This window comes from Falco biarmicus, chromosome 2, assembly GCF_023638135.1.
Source record: "Falco biarmicus isolate bFalBia1 chromosome 2, bFalBia1.pri, whole genome shotgun sequence".
Taxonomy (NCBI): Eukaryota; Metazoa; Chordata; class Aves; order Falconiformes; family Falconidae; genus Falco; species Falco biarmicus.
The window spans coordinates 103,139,452-103,153,778 of record NC_079289.1 but is presented as its reverse complement, the minus strand read 5'-3'; the positions used below and the strand labels follow the sequence as shown (position 1 = coordinate 103,153,778).

Genomic DNA, 14,327 nt, shown 5'->3' with positions numbered 1-14,327 from the left:
TAATAGTAAAAATAGTAATCGGGATAAAATTTGGAGAAAATATTTGCACTTCAAAAAGTAATAAAAATCTCTTCTGGTATGGTAACAGCTCTAACAAGCTAGGGATGAAAATTAGGTCAGAAAAGCCCTTGTGAAATTTAATTTTGGTATTTAAATATCAAAGAATGAAAATGCATAATAAAACCTGCTACACTAAGGGTGCAAGTAAGACTACATGCCTGGTCCTACTCTGGAAAATTATCTTTAACTGCACTTATACAGCAGAAAATATTAAACTCAAAGAACTTTTCAGCATTTACATTCTGGTATTTTTGTATTAGTAAAGCAATGGTAATTACACAGTTGTCTACTGAATGGAGTCTTTTGAATCGGAAACACAATAGAGTAATTTCAATTCTGACAGGAAATCAAATCAGTAAAATAGTATTATTTTGTAATTTAAGGGCTTCTGAAAGAGCACTTTTTTGTTTTTGTTTGGTTTGGGGTTTTTTGTAAGATATTATTTGTCTCAACCTTCTATTGTAGTAGGCAAAGAACTCAGTGGAATTTCATCATGAAGTTTTGGCAAGAAACAAACACATCAGGTCAGAAATTGGAATTAAATATTTTCTTAATGGAAGGCCAAACAAAGGGTCTTGAAATGACACCAAGAAAAAGGGGACGGCCTTTTCAGCTGCCAGTCTGTAGGCCAAACTGCACTAATCAGAGGACAATGTACCAACACATACAATTGTTGTCAAGATAACAAGGATAACTTGCAAGATGAGTTATCGCAAATAAAACATATTTTTCCCTAAAGGGTTGTTATAATATTAGATATGTAATTTCCCCCTCCAAGCAATTTTATAACACACACACACACGTCCCCTTTTTTTGGGGGGTGTTTTTTGGAGTGAAATCTTTAAAGTGGACTGAAATGTCTGATAATGGCTTTGTATGTATCTGTGATTTAGGTCCACAGAATTCAAATTGATTACCTGAGAAATCTTTCTATGCAGCACAAATATATCATGTAAAAATACACATTTTATTATGTACATTTAGAGGTTAAACTTAATTTAAATTGATACAGTTTTTCCTTCTTCAGTTTCAACTTTTGCCTCTTGATGTTCTGCTGTTGCTTCCAAGTATTTTTCTTCAGTGACCTGCAGAAAAATCAATTTTGTTATATTTTTAACAATTATTTAATTATCCTTGATGCTGGAAATGCTCTCCTCATACTGTCACTTGTAGGACAGCCTGCAAAGACAATTATTTTCTCTAAAGTTAAACAACCTGAATGACAAGTATCTTCAAAGTTATTTCATAGAAAAATAACGTGGGCTAGGTTCTGAACACATCTTTGATTAACAAGTTTCAGCACTGTTTTCTTCTCTTGCCACACAAATAAGTAAAATATATGATCTGAAGGCTCCAAAACATCTGCTGTCTAACTCTTACGAAGATCTCCTACATTTAACCACGCCTTGATAGTGAGTCTCTGGTCATATGCAGCTTAGGGTATTTTATAGTTCCATATATCTTAAAAATTTGCCTTTTCCATTTACTCAGTCATTGTAAAGCTTCTCTTGGGTAAGTACATTCCAACTTTGAAACATTGGTTGTTTAACAGAAGAATGTTTGCAAGGAACTCTTCTTTTCCATGTAGGTTTTAAACAGGCAAAAAATACCCAAACTAGTGCATTTATGCAGTTGACTGAAATAGCATTCCCTTGTACGCCCAGTAGCTTCCACCTCAGTTCACCCAGTGGTACTAGATTTTACCCCTGCATTTCCTTATCAGAAACATGTTTGCATGTGTTCTCCTAACCTGTGGCAGAAAACTTATTACTTAAAATCTGGGTAAGTGTAAATACATTCTTCCATTATTTTAGACTTCTTATATCATGTTTGTGATTAAAACAGGGAAAAATAATTTTGAATTTTACACACGTGATACCAATAATAATTCTAGAATTGAATTTGAAAAATACTAATATAGTTTAAAGTGATAATTAACAACAGCTTAGAGAAATTACTATAAAAAGTATATGGGACTTGCAGAAGCAGACAGCTTCAGAGCCATAGATGGAAAGTCTGATATTATTCACTCCAAGGTTGTTTTTTTTAATAGTACAAATTATATCAATTGAATAATGTATGTTTTAACTGTACAATGCATTTTAATAATCAGACTTCAGAAACAATACTAGCACATCCTCTACTACACAGCAGTTAGATTTCCCGTGCATCCCATTTTTCTTCACCTGCAAATATTTCCCTTCCTAAAGGTATTTTCTTGAACATATTACCCATCCCTAATCATTCAAATTCTACTCTATCACAGCATATCTTTGTATTTGGTAATATTCATCACTAACGAGACTTACCAGCCTCTTTGATCTTTCCAGCAGTTTGTGCCACACGACATGGTGAGCCTGTATTAAATGTCATTAAATTATGTTAGTGTAGGTTAAAAAAAACACCACACCTTAGAATAGATTCTGACAACTGCATAGAAATGCTGGCACAAAACCATAACAATTCCTAATTCAGATGCTACAGCTTATGATTTGAGTGTCCAATTTGCACATGTTCTTTTAAGGGACTTAAATAAACGCCGATCACATCCGTTCACTGTGTGGAATCATTGAGGGCGTAATGGGCAAAATCTTATGATGAGGAAGGAAACACAGAGGTGAGGTGAGGAACCCAGTGCCCCTTGTCCCTTGAAAATTTCCCCACCTGAGACAATAGCACATGTGCTAGACCACAGGTCAAAATCACCTAAGTCAACAGGAATGGGGAGAAAGACTCATCTCCACCCACAGTTCTGCAAAGCCTTGAAGATTGATTACTGCTAGGACTTTTTTTGTTATAGTTGTTAAGTTTTACTTAGGTGTCATGAAAGACTATGAAATGGTATCCTTTATCATGAGTACAAATTTCAAGTTCTGCTCTTTTCTGAATCTGAATAAACACCGTCAGAGGCCTCAGTTTCAGAAGATCAGCATGCACAACTAAGGCAAGGTGAATTAAATGTCCATACAGAAACTGCACAACTGAAACAACACTTTCAGTACTGAAAAATAACATCAAGGGCCTTCTGATGCAAACTTTTCTAGTTCTGATTTCACATCCACAATAGTTCCAGGAAAAGAAACCCCAAATATTCAACACAGCCATCATCATGAGCCTTCCCTTTCTGCTACTGTTCTCACCTCTGAATTACATTCAGTTACCAGCACAGCATATAATCAAGGCTGGAAAGTAAGGCAAATGCCGTAACTTAAAGAAAGAAAACCTGTACAAAATGGATTAGTTACCTTTAAATGGACTGGCAGGGACACACCCTGGAACCTCCTTATCAGTTCAGATTCATTAGTCTGAAGGTTATGGGCTGCCGTTATCTCATACTGGAAACAGAAACCTGTCCTTGGAATATGAGGGCCTTCACTAACATCTACAAAGTCACCAAACCTGATGGGAGAAAACAAAAAACCTATGTCAAATACAGCTGGAGAGAAGTACAAGCCTATTTGTTTTTATTTTTGAATAGCAAATTCTTATCTACAAAACAGATGAAAGAAAATCCACAGAAATCTCAAACCAAATCACTAGATTGGCACTTCTAAGTTTCCTGGAGCAAAAGTACAGGTCACACGGTTTCCTAAAACAACCTTAGGAGATTTAAACCTCATAGAAAGAGAATCCTAGGTTTAACAAATCTCTGAAGCCATGTTGGCTTGAAAAGCGGGATGAAGCTGCCATTCACCAGAAAAAGATTTGTCTCGACAGTATTTTCCACAGTACAGCATTTAAAACCTGCACAGGTATTTCCCTTTCAGGTCTTGGAAAACTGAAAATCAATTAAGTGAGAGGCAAGATGATGTACAGCAAAAGAATACTGAGAACAAATCGCTCTCAGAAATCAATAGGTAAGCCCACTTTCCCTCTTATGGAATGAGCTACAGAGTGCAAGGAAGGAGAGAACAGACACAATATTGTTCTAAAATTTCAAGAACCATTGCTGCAAAGACATCTGTTCCTTTAGAGATGTGAACTCCAAAATCAAATGCAGAACGATTTAAACATCTAGAAAACTGAGCATCCTACACCAGCCTAAGCTAGTCACAAATTCTTTTACGTGCAAGTTACAATACAAGCTTCCTGCCTCCAGCCAAAGAACTTTCTATCTTTACACTGTATACCAGCAGCCAGCTCCATTCTCATCACCACCACAAGGCAGTAACCTGTCAGTTAGGAAGGTCCTGGTTTCCACTGGGACAGTTAGTTTGCTTCTCAGTAGCTGGTACAATGCTGTGTTTTGAATTTAGTATGAGAATAAGGTTGATAGCACACTGATGTTTTAGTTGTTGCTGGGTAATGCATACACTAAGTCAAGGGCTTGTCAGTTCCTCAGGCCCTGCCAGGGAGAGGGCTGGAGGGGCACGGGAAACTGGGAGGGGACACAGCCAGGACAGGTGACCTGCACCAGCCAAAGGGATGTTCCATACCATAGAAAGTCATGCCCCTATATAAACTGGGTGGACTTGGCCAGGGCCTGCCAGTCACTGCTTGGGCTGGACATCAGTCAGTGGGTCATGAGCAGCTGTATTGTGCATCACTTGGGTTTTTCTTCCTTTTGCATTTTATTCCTCTCTCTCCCCCTCTCCTCTTCATTACTGTTATTGTTATTATTATTATTATATTTTCTTCTATTTCAATTATTAAATTGCTCTTATCTCAACCCATGAGTTTTACCTTTTTCCACAATTCTCCTCCCCATCCTGCTGGGGGCAGGGAAGTGAGCAAGTGACTGTGTGGTGCTTACTTGCTGGCTGGGGTTAAACCATGACAGAAGATCTTGACAACTTTGGAAGAAAAATCCACTATACAGTCCTAACTCTTGTTTTCAAACAAGTATTTGGTTTGTATTTTATTTAACCTGTCAAGCTCTAGAGATTTATTTAGATTTTACATAAAAGCATCTAAGGCAGTAAGACTTCTCCAGCACTTACCACCTTTAACAGAAACATAGTGAGACCCACCAAGTGTAAGTATCACAAAACAACAGTTGTATAAAAAACAAAATCCCACACCTAAACAACAGCTTTGTAAGACAGACTACAGACAGCAATAAATACAAGTGATTCCTAAATTGAAAACCACCATAAGTAGCTTACTGCTCTCATTTGCAGAATTTGTATTAGCAAATATTTCAGAAAATCCTTATAGAGTAAGAGTGCAGTTTTGCTCACCTATGTAACATTACAATTCCTTCCGTATTCTGAGAAGCTTTTCGTTCTATCATCTCCATTTTGTATCTGAATAAGACAAAAAAAAAAGATTTTAAAAATCCTCACCTTTAGCACCCAGTTCTTATAAAAATACTTAAGAGATCAATTTAAGAAGCATTCTCAAAAATCATGCTCCTATTTATGTGAGCTTTGAAACAGGTTTAAAGCCTTAATTTTATAGGACAAAACATACTGATGTTTCTTAAAGCATGTCATACAGACCTGCCAGTCTAACCTCAGTTCCTAGAAAAACCTTCTATGATAAGATCACCTGCCTAGTGGATGAATGAAAGGCCATGGATGTCATTTTTCTGGATTTTAGTTAAGGCTTTTGATACTGTCCCTCACAGCATCCTTCTGGACGAACTGCACAACTGTGGGATGAGTGGGTTCACAGGGCACCAGGTGAAGAACTGGCTGAAGGGCAGAGCTCAAAGACTTGCTGTGAATGGGGCCACATCTGGCTGGCGACCAGTCACCAGCGGTGTTCCTCAGGGCTCCACTCTAGGGCCAGTTCCGTTCGATACATTAATCAACGATCTGGATGCAGGAGTTGAATGCACCATTTGAAGTTTGCTGATGGTATCAAACTGGGGGGTGCTGTTGACTCTCTTCATGGACAAGAGGCCTTGCAGAAAGATCTAGATAGATTGGAACACTGGGCAATGACTAATGGGATGAAATTTAGCAAGTTCAAATGCCGGATTCTGCACCTGGGAGGGAGTAATGACAGGCACAAGTACAAACTGGGAGAGGAGTGGCAGAGAGCAGCCCCGCAGAAAGGGATCTGGGGGTGCTGGTTGGCAGCAGGCTCAGTACGAGTCAGCTGGGTGCCCTGGCAGCCAAGAGGGCAAAATGCATCCCGGGGTGCATCAAACACAGCATAACCAGCCAGTCGAGAGAGGTGATTATCCCGCTGTATTCAGCGTTGGTGTGGCCTCACCTGCAGTACCGTGTGCAGTTCTGGGCCCCACTATTTAAGGATGTGAAGAAGGTCCCTGAATGCATCCAGAGGGCAACAAAGCTGGTGAAAGGGCTGGAAGGCATGTCCCATGAGGACTGGGTAAGAACTTTGGGCTTATCTAGTTTGGGGTAAAGGTGGCTCTGGGGTGACCTTATGGCTCTCTACAGCTTCCTGAGGTGGGGAAGCAGAGAGGGAGGTGCTGAGCTCTTCTCCCTGGAATCCACTAACAGGACACATGGGAATGGTTCAAAGCTGCTCCAGAGCAGGTTTAGACTGGACATTAGGAAGCATTTCTTTGCCAAGAGGGTGGTCAAACACTTGGAACAGGCTTTCTAGAGAGGTGGTTGATGTCCCAAGCCTGGCGATGTTTAGAGAGGCATTTGGACAACATGCTTTAACTTTTGGTCAGCCCTGAACTGGTCAGGCAGCTGGACTAGATGATCATTGTAAGGCCCTTCCAAATGAGATTAGACTATTCTAGTGTATTCTGTTCTGCACATCTGTTATAGGAAGGCCATGCTCTCTCAGCAGTTTTATTCAGAAAAATAAAATGAACCTACCACTTCAAATAAAAATAAGATTTTCAAGTCACATGTAAGACTAGAAGACATTATCAAATCACCTAAACTGATCTTATGCAACAATGTGCAGTCCTCAACAGCTGGTCATCTGCAAGACAGCAAAGTGTTCTCTGCTCTTTCTACACACAGAAAAATACACATAAAACGTCTAAAGCTATTACCAAAAGTCAGCTCCCACCTGCTGTCAATGCTTCCCAGCCAACACAGCAGAGATGCTAGTCTGTATGTCACATTAATATCATCTTAATTATTAAACTAAAAAAATATTTATTTTTGCAGCCTTAGCATATTTTTTTCCCTTCACAAAAAGATAAAATATTTATCATTTCCCCCACCTCTCTCCAACCGCCAAAAAGCTGTGGACCAGAGAATTTTTTCCCAAAACATTGATTAAGCATTTTTTCAGCAAAGACTGGAGTGTTTTGAAATTCTGTTATAGCACAGGCCAGAGTTTTTATCCATTTTCCCCCTGCAGAGCTCAAAACCTGCATTTCATCAAATCTTCATATGAAGATACCAAGATATGAAAAATCTGCATTTCTCCGAATATGAAAGCCTCTCAGCAAAGGCTGAGAGTAACTAGCACATCAAGTCTAACCACCAGAGCTTCAACTCAAAAGCAGTGAAATCTTGAAGCTCAATATTAAACTAAGTCCTCTACAGTCTTTCCATTTGTCACAAAACTACACCCAGTAAAGGCGCCTGGTGTTGGCCTCTGGAGAGAACATTAAAAATGAAATAAGGTGCAAACAAACAGAATGGAGGCAGGCTCATTCAGGGTAGCAGGGGAAGTACCTTCTTACTTCATATGTCACATCTTATTTTAGATTTACAAAACCAAGAGAGATCTAAATGAATTTCTGATTGCCTTCTAAAAGAAAGGCAAATTCAGACACTTACCTGTTATGCTGAAACATTTCACGTGCTATTTTTGCTTCAACATGCAGCATTTCAAATGGCAGGTCCTTATGAATTAGCTTACTGGCATCCCTTGTAAAAGAACGGAAGTCATCCTAAAAAACAGTTGATACATATAAAGCTGTCACCACTGTTTCACAGCTGTAGTAGGCACAGCATAGGAAACACCAAATATTAGTCAAAGCAATAAGGATCATCTACTACAAACACTAAATATAAGAATATAGCTGTAGGACTGTAACTCTTACTGTTTATCAGCAACAGATTCCTACAGATCATCACTGTTTATATGGACTGATTCAATGCCCATTCAAATCACAAAGCATTTTTCCATCAGAAACAATACATGTTAATTGGAGTTAAACTTCTCAGGTTTTCCCTACGTGATATATACACATATATACACCATCTTGCTACTGTTAAATACTCATCTATGTATCTTTTTTGCCCAGAGTCATGACTCCACTTATAAATTAACTCTATTGTGATGGAATCAAAGGGAAAAAAGTACTGAATATTTAATAAATCAAAATTGATCTCCTTGGTCCAGAATCCAAAGCTCTGCATAATTCAGGTTTACTGATAAAGAAGAAATTGTTATGACAAGAAATTAAATTTATAAGTCACACAGAAAATATTTCAAACTGTTACTTCAGCTACAAGATCATACTGAAGAAAAATTCTGCATTGTACCAATACTGCTTTGTTAGCCACACATGCCTCTGCTGATACTTGGGCATAACGACAAGAACAGGTGCCAGATGAGTAAAACCTCTGTGATCACACCAGCTACCAAAAGCATTTTGAGACTTAAGAGGTTTTACATTATTAGATTTACTGAAGAGCACAAAATATAAGCAAAATGTTAAGGTGAGCTTCTGCTGAATGTGCTCACAGTTCTTTTACATCAATCAACTGATAATGCTGTAAACCACTAGGTGAAAATACACATTATTACACACATTTTTATTTTCAAAGGGGTCTAATAACACAAACACTATAGTTGCATCTATGTTACTAGGCAAGAGCAGCTGAATAGGAGCAGATCTGTATAGTAACAAAGATTGCACTGAGGTTCCAATAGCCCCACCAACCGTTTTTGAAATTGTATTTCAGACCAGAAGTTACTCTAGTCTCACAGACCTAAAACCTGTGGGCATCTGGAGGACAGCTCAAGGTTTAGTTTCATCTGAAAGGAACCCAGTCTGTGTGCTGTAAAAGCACTCTGCAATGTGAGCCAATATGTGGTCAATGCCAAGATTAGTTACCAAAGAGTACTCCTCATCCAAAAAAAAACCAAAAAACTAGTGTAGATATACCCAATAAAAAGTAAAAAACTCACTGCCCCCTCTCCCCCATTAGAAAAGAAACACTGGACAAGGATGCAAGATATACAACTTTCCAGGCAAGAAGTTATTGTGCTTACATTTGTTGGTTTCCAGTCATTCAGTCTATTGTCCAAAATGACATCATAACAGAAAGCTCCAGAGATCACTGCAATTCCAATTCCAAAGAGAAAAATACTCATGTTTGTAACAAAGTATGTATTTCATTGCCATAATACATTCTTATAAATCTATCAACATGAAGAGAAACAGAATAATCCCAAGAAATCCATTATAAAACACTGATTTTCAGCTGTGATTATACAGTCAAATGGCAGATGAAACCTGTATCATTTTCATTTCACTTTACTGAATGAGAAAGTAATTTGAAATTATTTTAATGTAATGTCAGTATAAAACAATCCCATTAAAGAGGAAAAACAATTATACAGCTTCCCAAAACTGCATCTAACATTGAAAGAAAAAAAAAAAACAACTTTGAAAACATTTCATTCTTTCCTTTGCATGTATCATACATGAAAGTAAATCTACACATTAAATTGTAAAAAAGAATTTATTACATACAGAAATCAGACAATATTAAAGCTGAAGTAAAATGTTTATCTATGACACAAGCATGGCACAAATTTATGATAAAGGCAACACAAACTTCTTTGAGTCATTAGAACACTCTTTGTGTATATTTTCAGTTATTGTCATCTTAGAAATCAAGCTTATGAAACCAGCAAGCTCACGCTATTTCTATACATACGGTATAATGATATAGGTTAGTATATACAAGATTATTCCAAACCCTGGTAGAACTGGAATATTCACTCTACACTTCCCAATCAAGACAAATGTTGAACATGCTAAAAAGGGAATCAATTGCAGAAGGACTTCACATGACCAACAACCAACTTTCTTATATATCAAATGCATAATCACGCATGCTTTGTTATTTAAATAACTCATCTCTTGTGCATTTTCTCACTTTAATATATCTTAAATCAGGTCACAGATGAGCAAAAGTTGTTACCAACCCTGTTTGTACTTCAATAATCTTCCAACTTGATTTATACATTCTAATTTTTAGTAACTCAAGTGGTCGTAAGGTTATGAAATTATTAGAAATACATCACATCTAAATACCTTACTCATGTAACTTCACAATAAAAAGGTTGTGTCCTTGAGTTATTAACTTAACCCATAAAATCACTTCACTTAATTGGTCTGAAACCCAGCTGCAACACAGATGTATTTTCTGTATTTTGATAACAAAATTGTTTTCAGTGTGATTACTATTAACTAAAGGCTACAACAACAACAGTATGTAATACACTTATCAGTGCTAATGCCAATCAATCATTGGAAAACGAGCCTCTGTTCTTTTGGTAACACTATCAGACACTCACTTAAGAAGCAGCAAAAGACAAGACAATGAATATAGAACACTTATATCACCTGGCACTTCTGGAGCTTTAATCATATTGACTGAGTACTCATCTTTGAATGCCCGCTTTAACACACATGCCATGATCATGGCACAGGAACGCCAATAGGCCTATAAAGAGAATTTCAAAACAGAGATGTATCACCTAGAAGCTAACAATCCGTATCAGAAAAACATGAGCTATTTATTCTGAAAGAATACCTACATTTAACTGAATGATGCACAAACCTAGCTGTCAACCTAAGCATTGCTGTCTCTAGTATTTAAAGTTCTATTTGGAGATGATGATTCATATAGAATCAATTAAAAAAAAATATCAAACCCGCACTTAAAATGCAAGCCAGAGGTTTCCCAAGAGATATTTAAATCTGAAATCTTAGAATAATATGACAATACAGGTTGAAAGGGATGCCCACACATCACCTAGCCCACACCCTGGTCCAGCTAATGATAACCACGATGCACTAACCAACTACTAAAAATATCTGAACTTTCATGCCAACAAAGTTCAAGAAAACAGACAAACATGGAACTAAAAAGGGCATACGGAATCAAGTGGTCATAATCAGGGTCGCCTACAATGGGATAAGATACAGCCCTACCTTGTTTACTTCCTCTGGATCTTCATCTTTGAAAGTAAGGAACTGAATTTCACATGATTTGGTCAAGGGTCTATACATATCCCAGACTTCGCCATCCACAAGAGCTAGAACAGATTTCTTGCAGTGCCATTCACTTAAGTCTAAAGAAAGTAAAAAAAGTATTACACAGTTATTAATTATATTGCTCTGAGCCAGCAGTTCAGACCCCTGCATTTGTAACAACAAACTGCAAGGGTCACTTCTGTAAATTCCTTGGAAGGATGAGCTGTTAACTCACCCAAAAATCAGCTCAGCTTCTACTGATGTATTTTAGTAAAAATGAACTTTAAACTTACAAAACATAAATATTCTGAATGCATGTCTGTTATCTCAGTCATTAAAACATCAATAATATTAACACTTCACATTGAGATGACAAGTACAACGCGCAGCACAATTTTCATCGTCAGTGCCACAATGTTAGTTTAAGAGTCCATTTACTTACGCATGGCACAATTGTACGGAGTAGACAAAGCTTTGTTCATTACAAACACGCTGCCAGGGTGCGATTTCCCAGTGTATTTCACTTCTATTTTCTCAATTCGTGGATAAAGAGACAACTGCCTCTCCTTCTCTTTGGTGAAGAGCTCATTGCGCATCTGAATCACTTCCTCAGATGTCAGTCTCGAAACAGCTGGTGTGGAGATGAACCCTAGTAAAAGGAATGATCTAAAATCAGCAAGAATCGTTTTTCAAAGCCTTTTTATAAGATGGTGGTTTCTACAGAAAGGAAGACACGCCACTGCACTGCTAAGCTGTCCGTCTGTCTCAATGCGCACGAGGTCAGCACTCCAGCAGCTCTCACCGCCCGGCCATCCCCGGCCCCCGCAACGCCTGCGGGGAGCCAAACCGAGAACCCCGACGCAAGGGAAGCTCCGTGAGGCTCCCCGGCTGCAAAGGCCCTTCCCTCAGGCATAGGCCAGCCGCGCCCGCGCTGCGCCACGGCGCCCCGGGCCTGCCCCCCAAAGCGGCCTCCGCAGCCCGGCGGGGCCCGGACCGGCGCCGCACCGCACCGCACCGCCCGGCCAGGCACGGCCGCCCTCAAAGCACCGGCGCGGGACGAGCCCGAAGCACGCCCGGCGCCCCGCCACTCACGGCGCCCCTCCTGCCAGCCCCGCAGGCAGCGGACGGCCCCGCGCGCCGCCATGCTCCGGCCCCGCCCCGCCGCCTCCTCCCACGGCTCCGCCGGAAACAGCGGCGGCGGCAGCACCGTTCCGCCCGCCGTTCTGCCCGCGGCCGCCAGGCGGCACCGGCGGCCCAGGGCGGGGGCTCGAGGTTCGGCGCCGGGCCTGCGGGACGGGGCCGGCCCTTCTCGCCCCCCGCTTTTAACTCTCTCTTCAGAGGCCCCTTGTGTGTGTGTTGGCTGCACTACGCTGCGGGCGTTAGGCGTTGCCCCCTTTGCCTCAACAGGCCTCGTTACCCTGGGCAGTAACGTCATCCCTGAAAACGACAGCTTTTGGGCGGCCTCAAGGTGTATGTTCAGCCATCCCGGAGTAAGCATCACAAATGCTGGGGTGACACCGCTAAGGCCGGCAGCCTGGTGGCTGGTGGAAGGGGTCTTCAGTGCCCAGCTTCCTGCTGAGGCTGAGCCACGACACGAACAAGCCTAACGCTAGCTCCCCCTCGCCATCACCAGCCTTCTGCATGGGGCTCGCATGGCAAGGTTTTGGTAGCAGCAGGCTACAGGGGTGGCTTCTGTGAGAAGATGCCAGAAGCTTCCCCCATGTCTGACGGAGCTAATGCCAGCCGGCTCAGAGATGGGCCCGCTGCTGGTCAAGGCTGAGCCAGTCAGTGATGGTGGGAGCACCTCTGGGATAACTTGTTTAAGAAGGGGGATGGGAACAGCAGAAGAACTACAGCAGAGGAGAGGAGCGAGACTGAGAGAGTAACAGCTCCGCAGACACCAAGGCCACTGAAAAGGAGGGGCAGGGGTTGCTCCAGGCACCAGAGCAGAGATTCCCCTGCAGCCCGTGGTGAAGCCCACGGTGAGGCAGGCTGTGCCCCTGCAGCGCATGGAAGTGAACAGTGGAGCAGATATCCACCTGCAGCCCATGGAGGATCCCACACCAGAGCTGGTGGATGTGCCTGAAGGAGGCTGGGACCTGGTGGGAAGCCTGTGATGGAGCAAGCACCTGGCAGGGCCTGTGGACCCATGGAGAGAGCAGCCCAGGCTAGAGCAGGTTTGCTGACAGGGCTTGTGACCCCATGGGGAACCCACACTGGAGCAGTCTGTTCCTGAAGAACTCTGTCCCACAGAAGGGACCCACACTGGAGCAATGTGTGAAGAACTGCAGCCTGTGGAAAGGACTCACATTGGAGAAGTTCACAGAGGACTGTCTCCCATGGGAGAGACCCCACAGTGGAACAGGGGAAGAGAATGAGGAAGAAGGAACACCAGAGGCAACGTGTGATGAACTGATCACAACTCCCATTCCCTGTTCGCTTGCATCGCTCAGCAGGAAGAAATAATCAGGAGTGAAGGTGAGCTCATGAAGAAAGGAGGATGGTATGAAGGTGTTGTAAGATTTGGTTTTATTTCTCATTACCCTACTCTGATTTGATTGGTAATAAACTAATTTCCCCAAGATGAGACTGTTTTGCCTGTGACAGTAATTGCTGAGTGATTCCATGCTCTTATCTCAATGCATGAGCCTTTTGTTGTATTTTCTCTCCCCTGCCCAGCTAAGAAGGGGAAGTGGTAGAGCAGCTTTAGTGAGCACCTGGCATCCAGCAAGGGTCAACCCCCTACACCTCTCTACTGCCCTTCCTCCCCAAAAGATTGAAACCAAGGAGAAACTAGCCACTCCCTGCGAAGGAAAACTGTATTTTACATTAAAATGTATTAAAATTTGTGAAATAGATGTTTGTTTTGATGCTTTACAATTTAGCTGATGGTGGTCTTCAACCCAATCCCCAGTTGGCCAAGATACAACAGCAGCCATCAAGAACGCCAACTGATTTAGCACTATTAAGAGCTAAATGATGTAATTAAAATCAGCATTAAAAAAAAAGTGAAAAAACTGTTAATACTGGCAAGGACCAGTAACAGACAGAATTTTCCACTGTGGAAACACATCTGTGGAGCAGCAGGACAGCTGGCTCCTCTTGGTTCAGTACCCAGCACTGGCTTCCCTACTCACCCGGGCTCTCATCCAGAAAACCATGT

At 41.1% G+C, this 14,327-nt stretch overlaps 1 protein-coding gene across 1 annotated transcript; it reads right to left on the bottom strand.

Moving 5' to 3' along the window:
• Positions 1-1,008: 1,008 nt before the first annotated feature.
• MRPL39 (mitochondrial ribosomal protein L39) lies at positions 1,009-12,324 on the bottom strand. Its single transcript, XM_056328972.1, has 10 exons — positions 12,257-12,324; positions 11,607-11,813; positions 11,123-11,262; positions 10,532-10,631; positions 9,169-9,236; positions 7,725-7,837; positions 5,241-5,306; positions 3,306-3,459; positions 2,370-2,417; positions 1,009-1,145 (listed from the first exon to the last, which is right to left on the bottom strand). Exons 1-10 carry the CDS (start codon positions 12,306-12,308, stop codon positions 1,059-1,061), a joined length of 1,035 nt encoding a protein of 344 aa, XP_056184947.1. The 5' UTR covers positions 12,309-12,324; the 3' UTR covers positions 1,009-1,058.
• Positions 12,325-14,327: the final 2,003 nt, after the last annotated feature.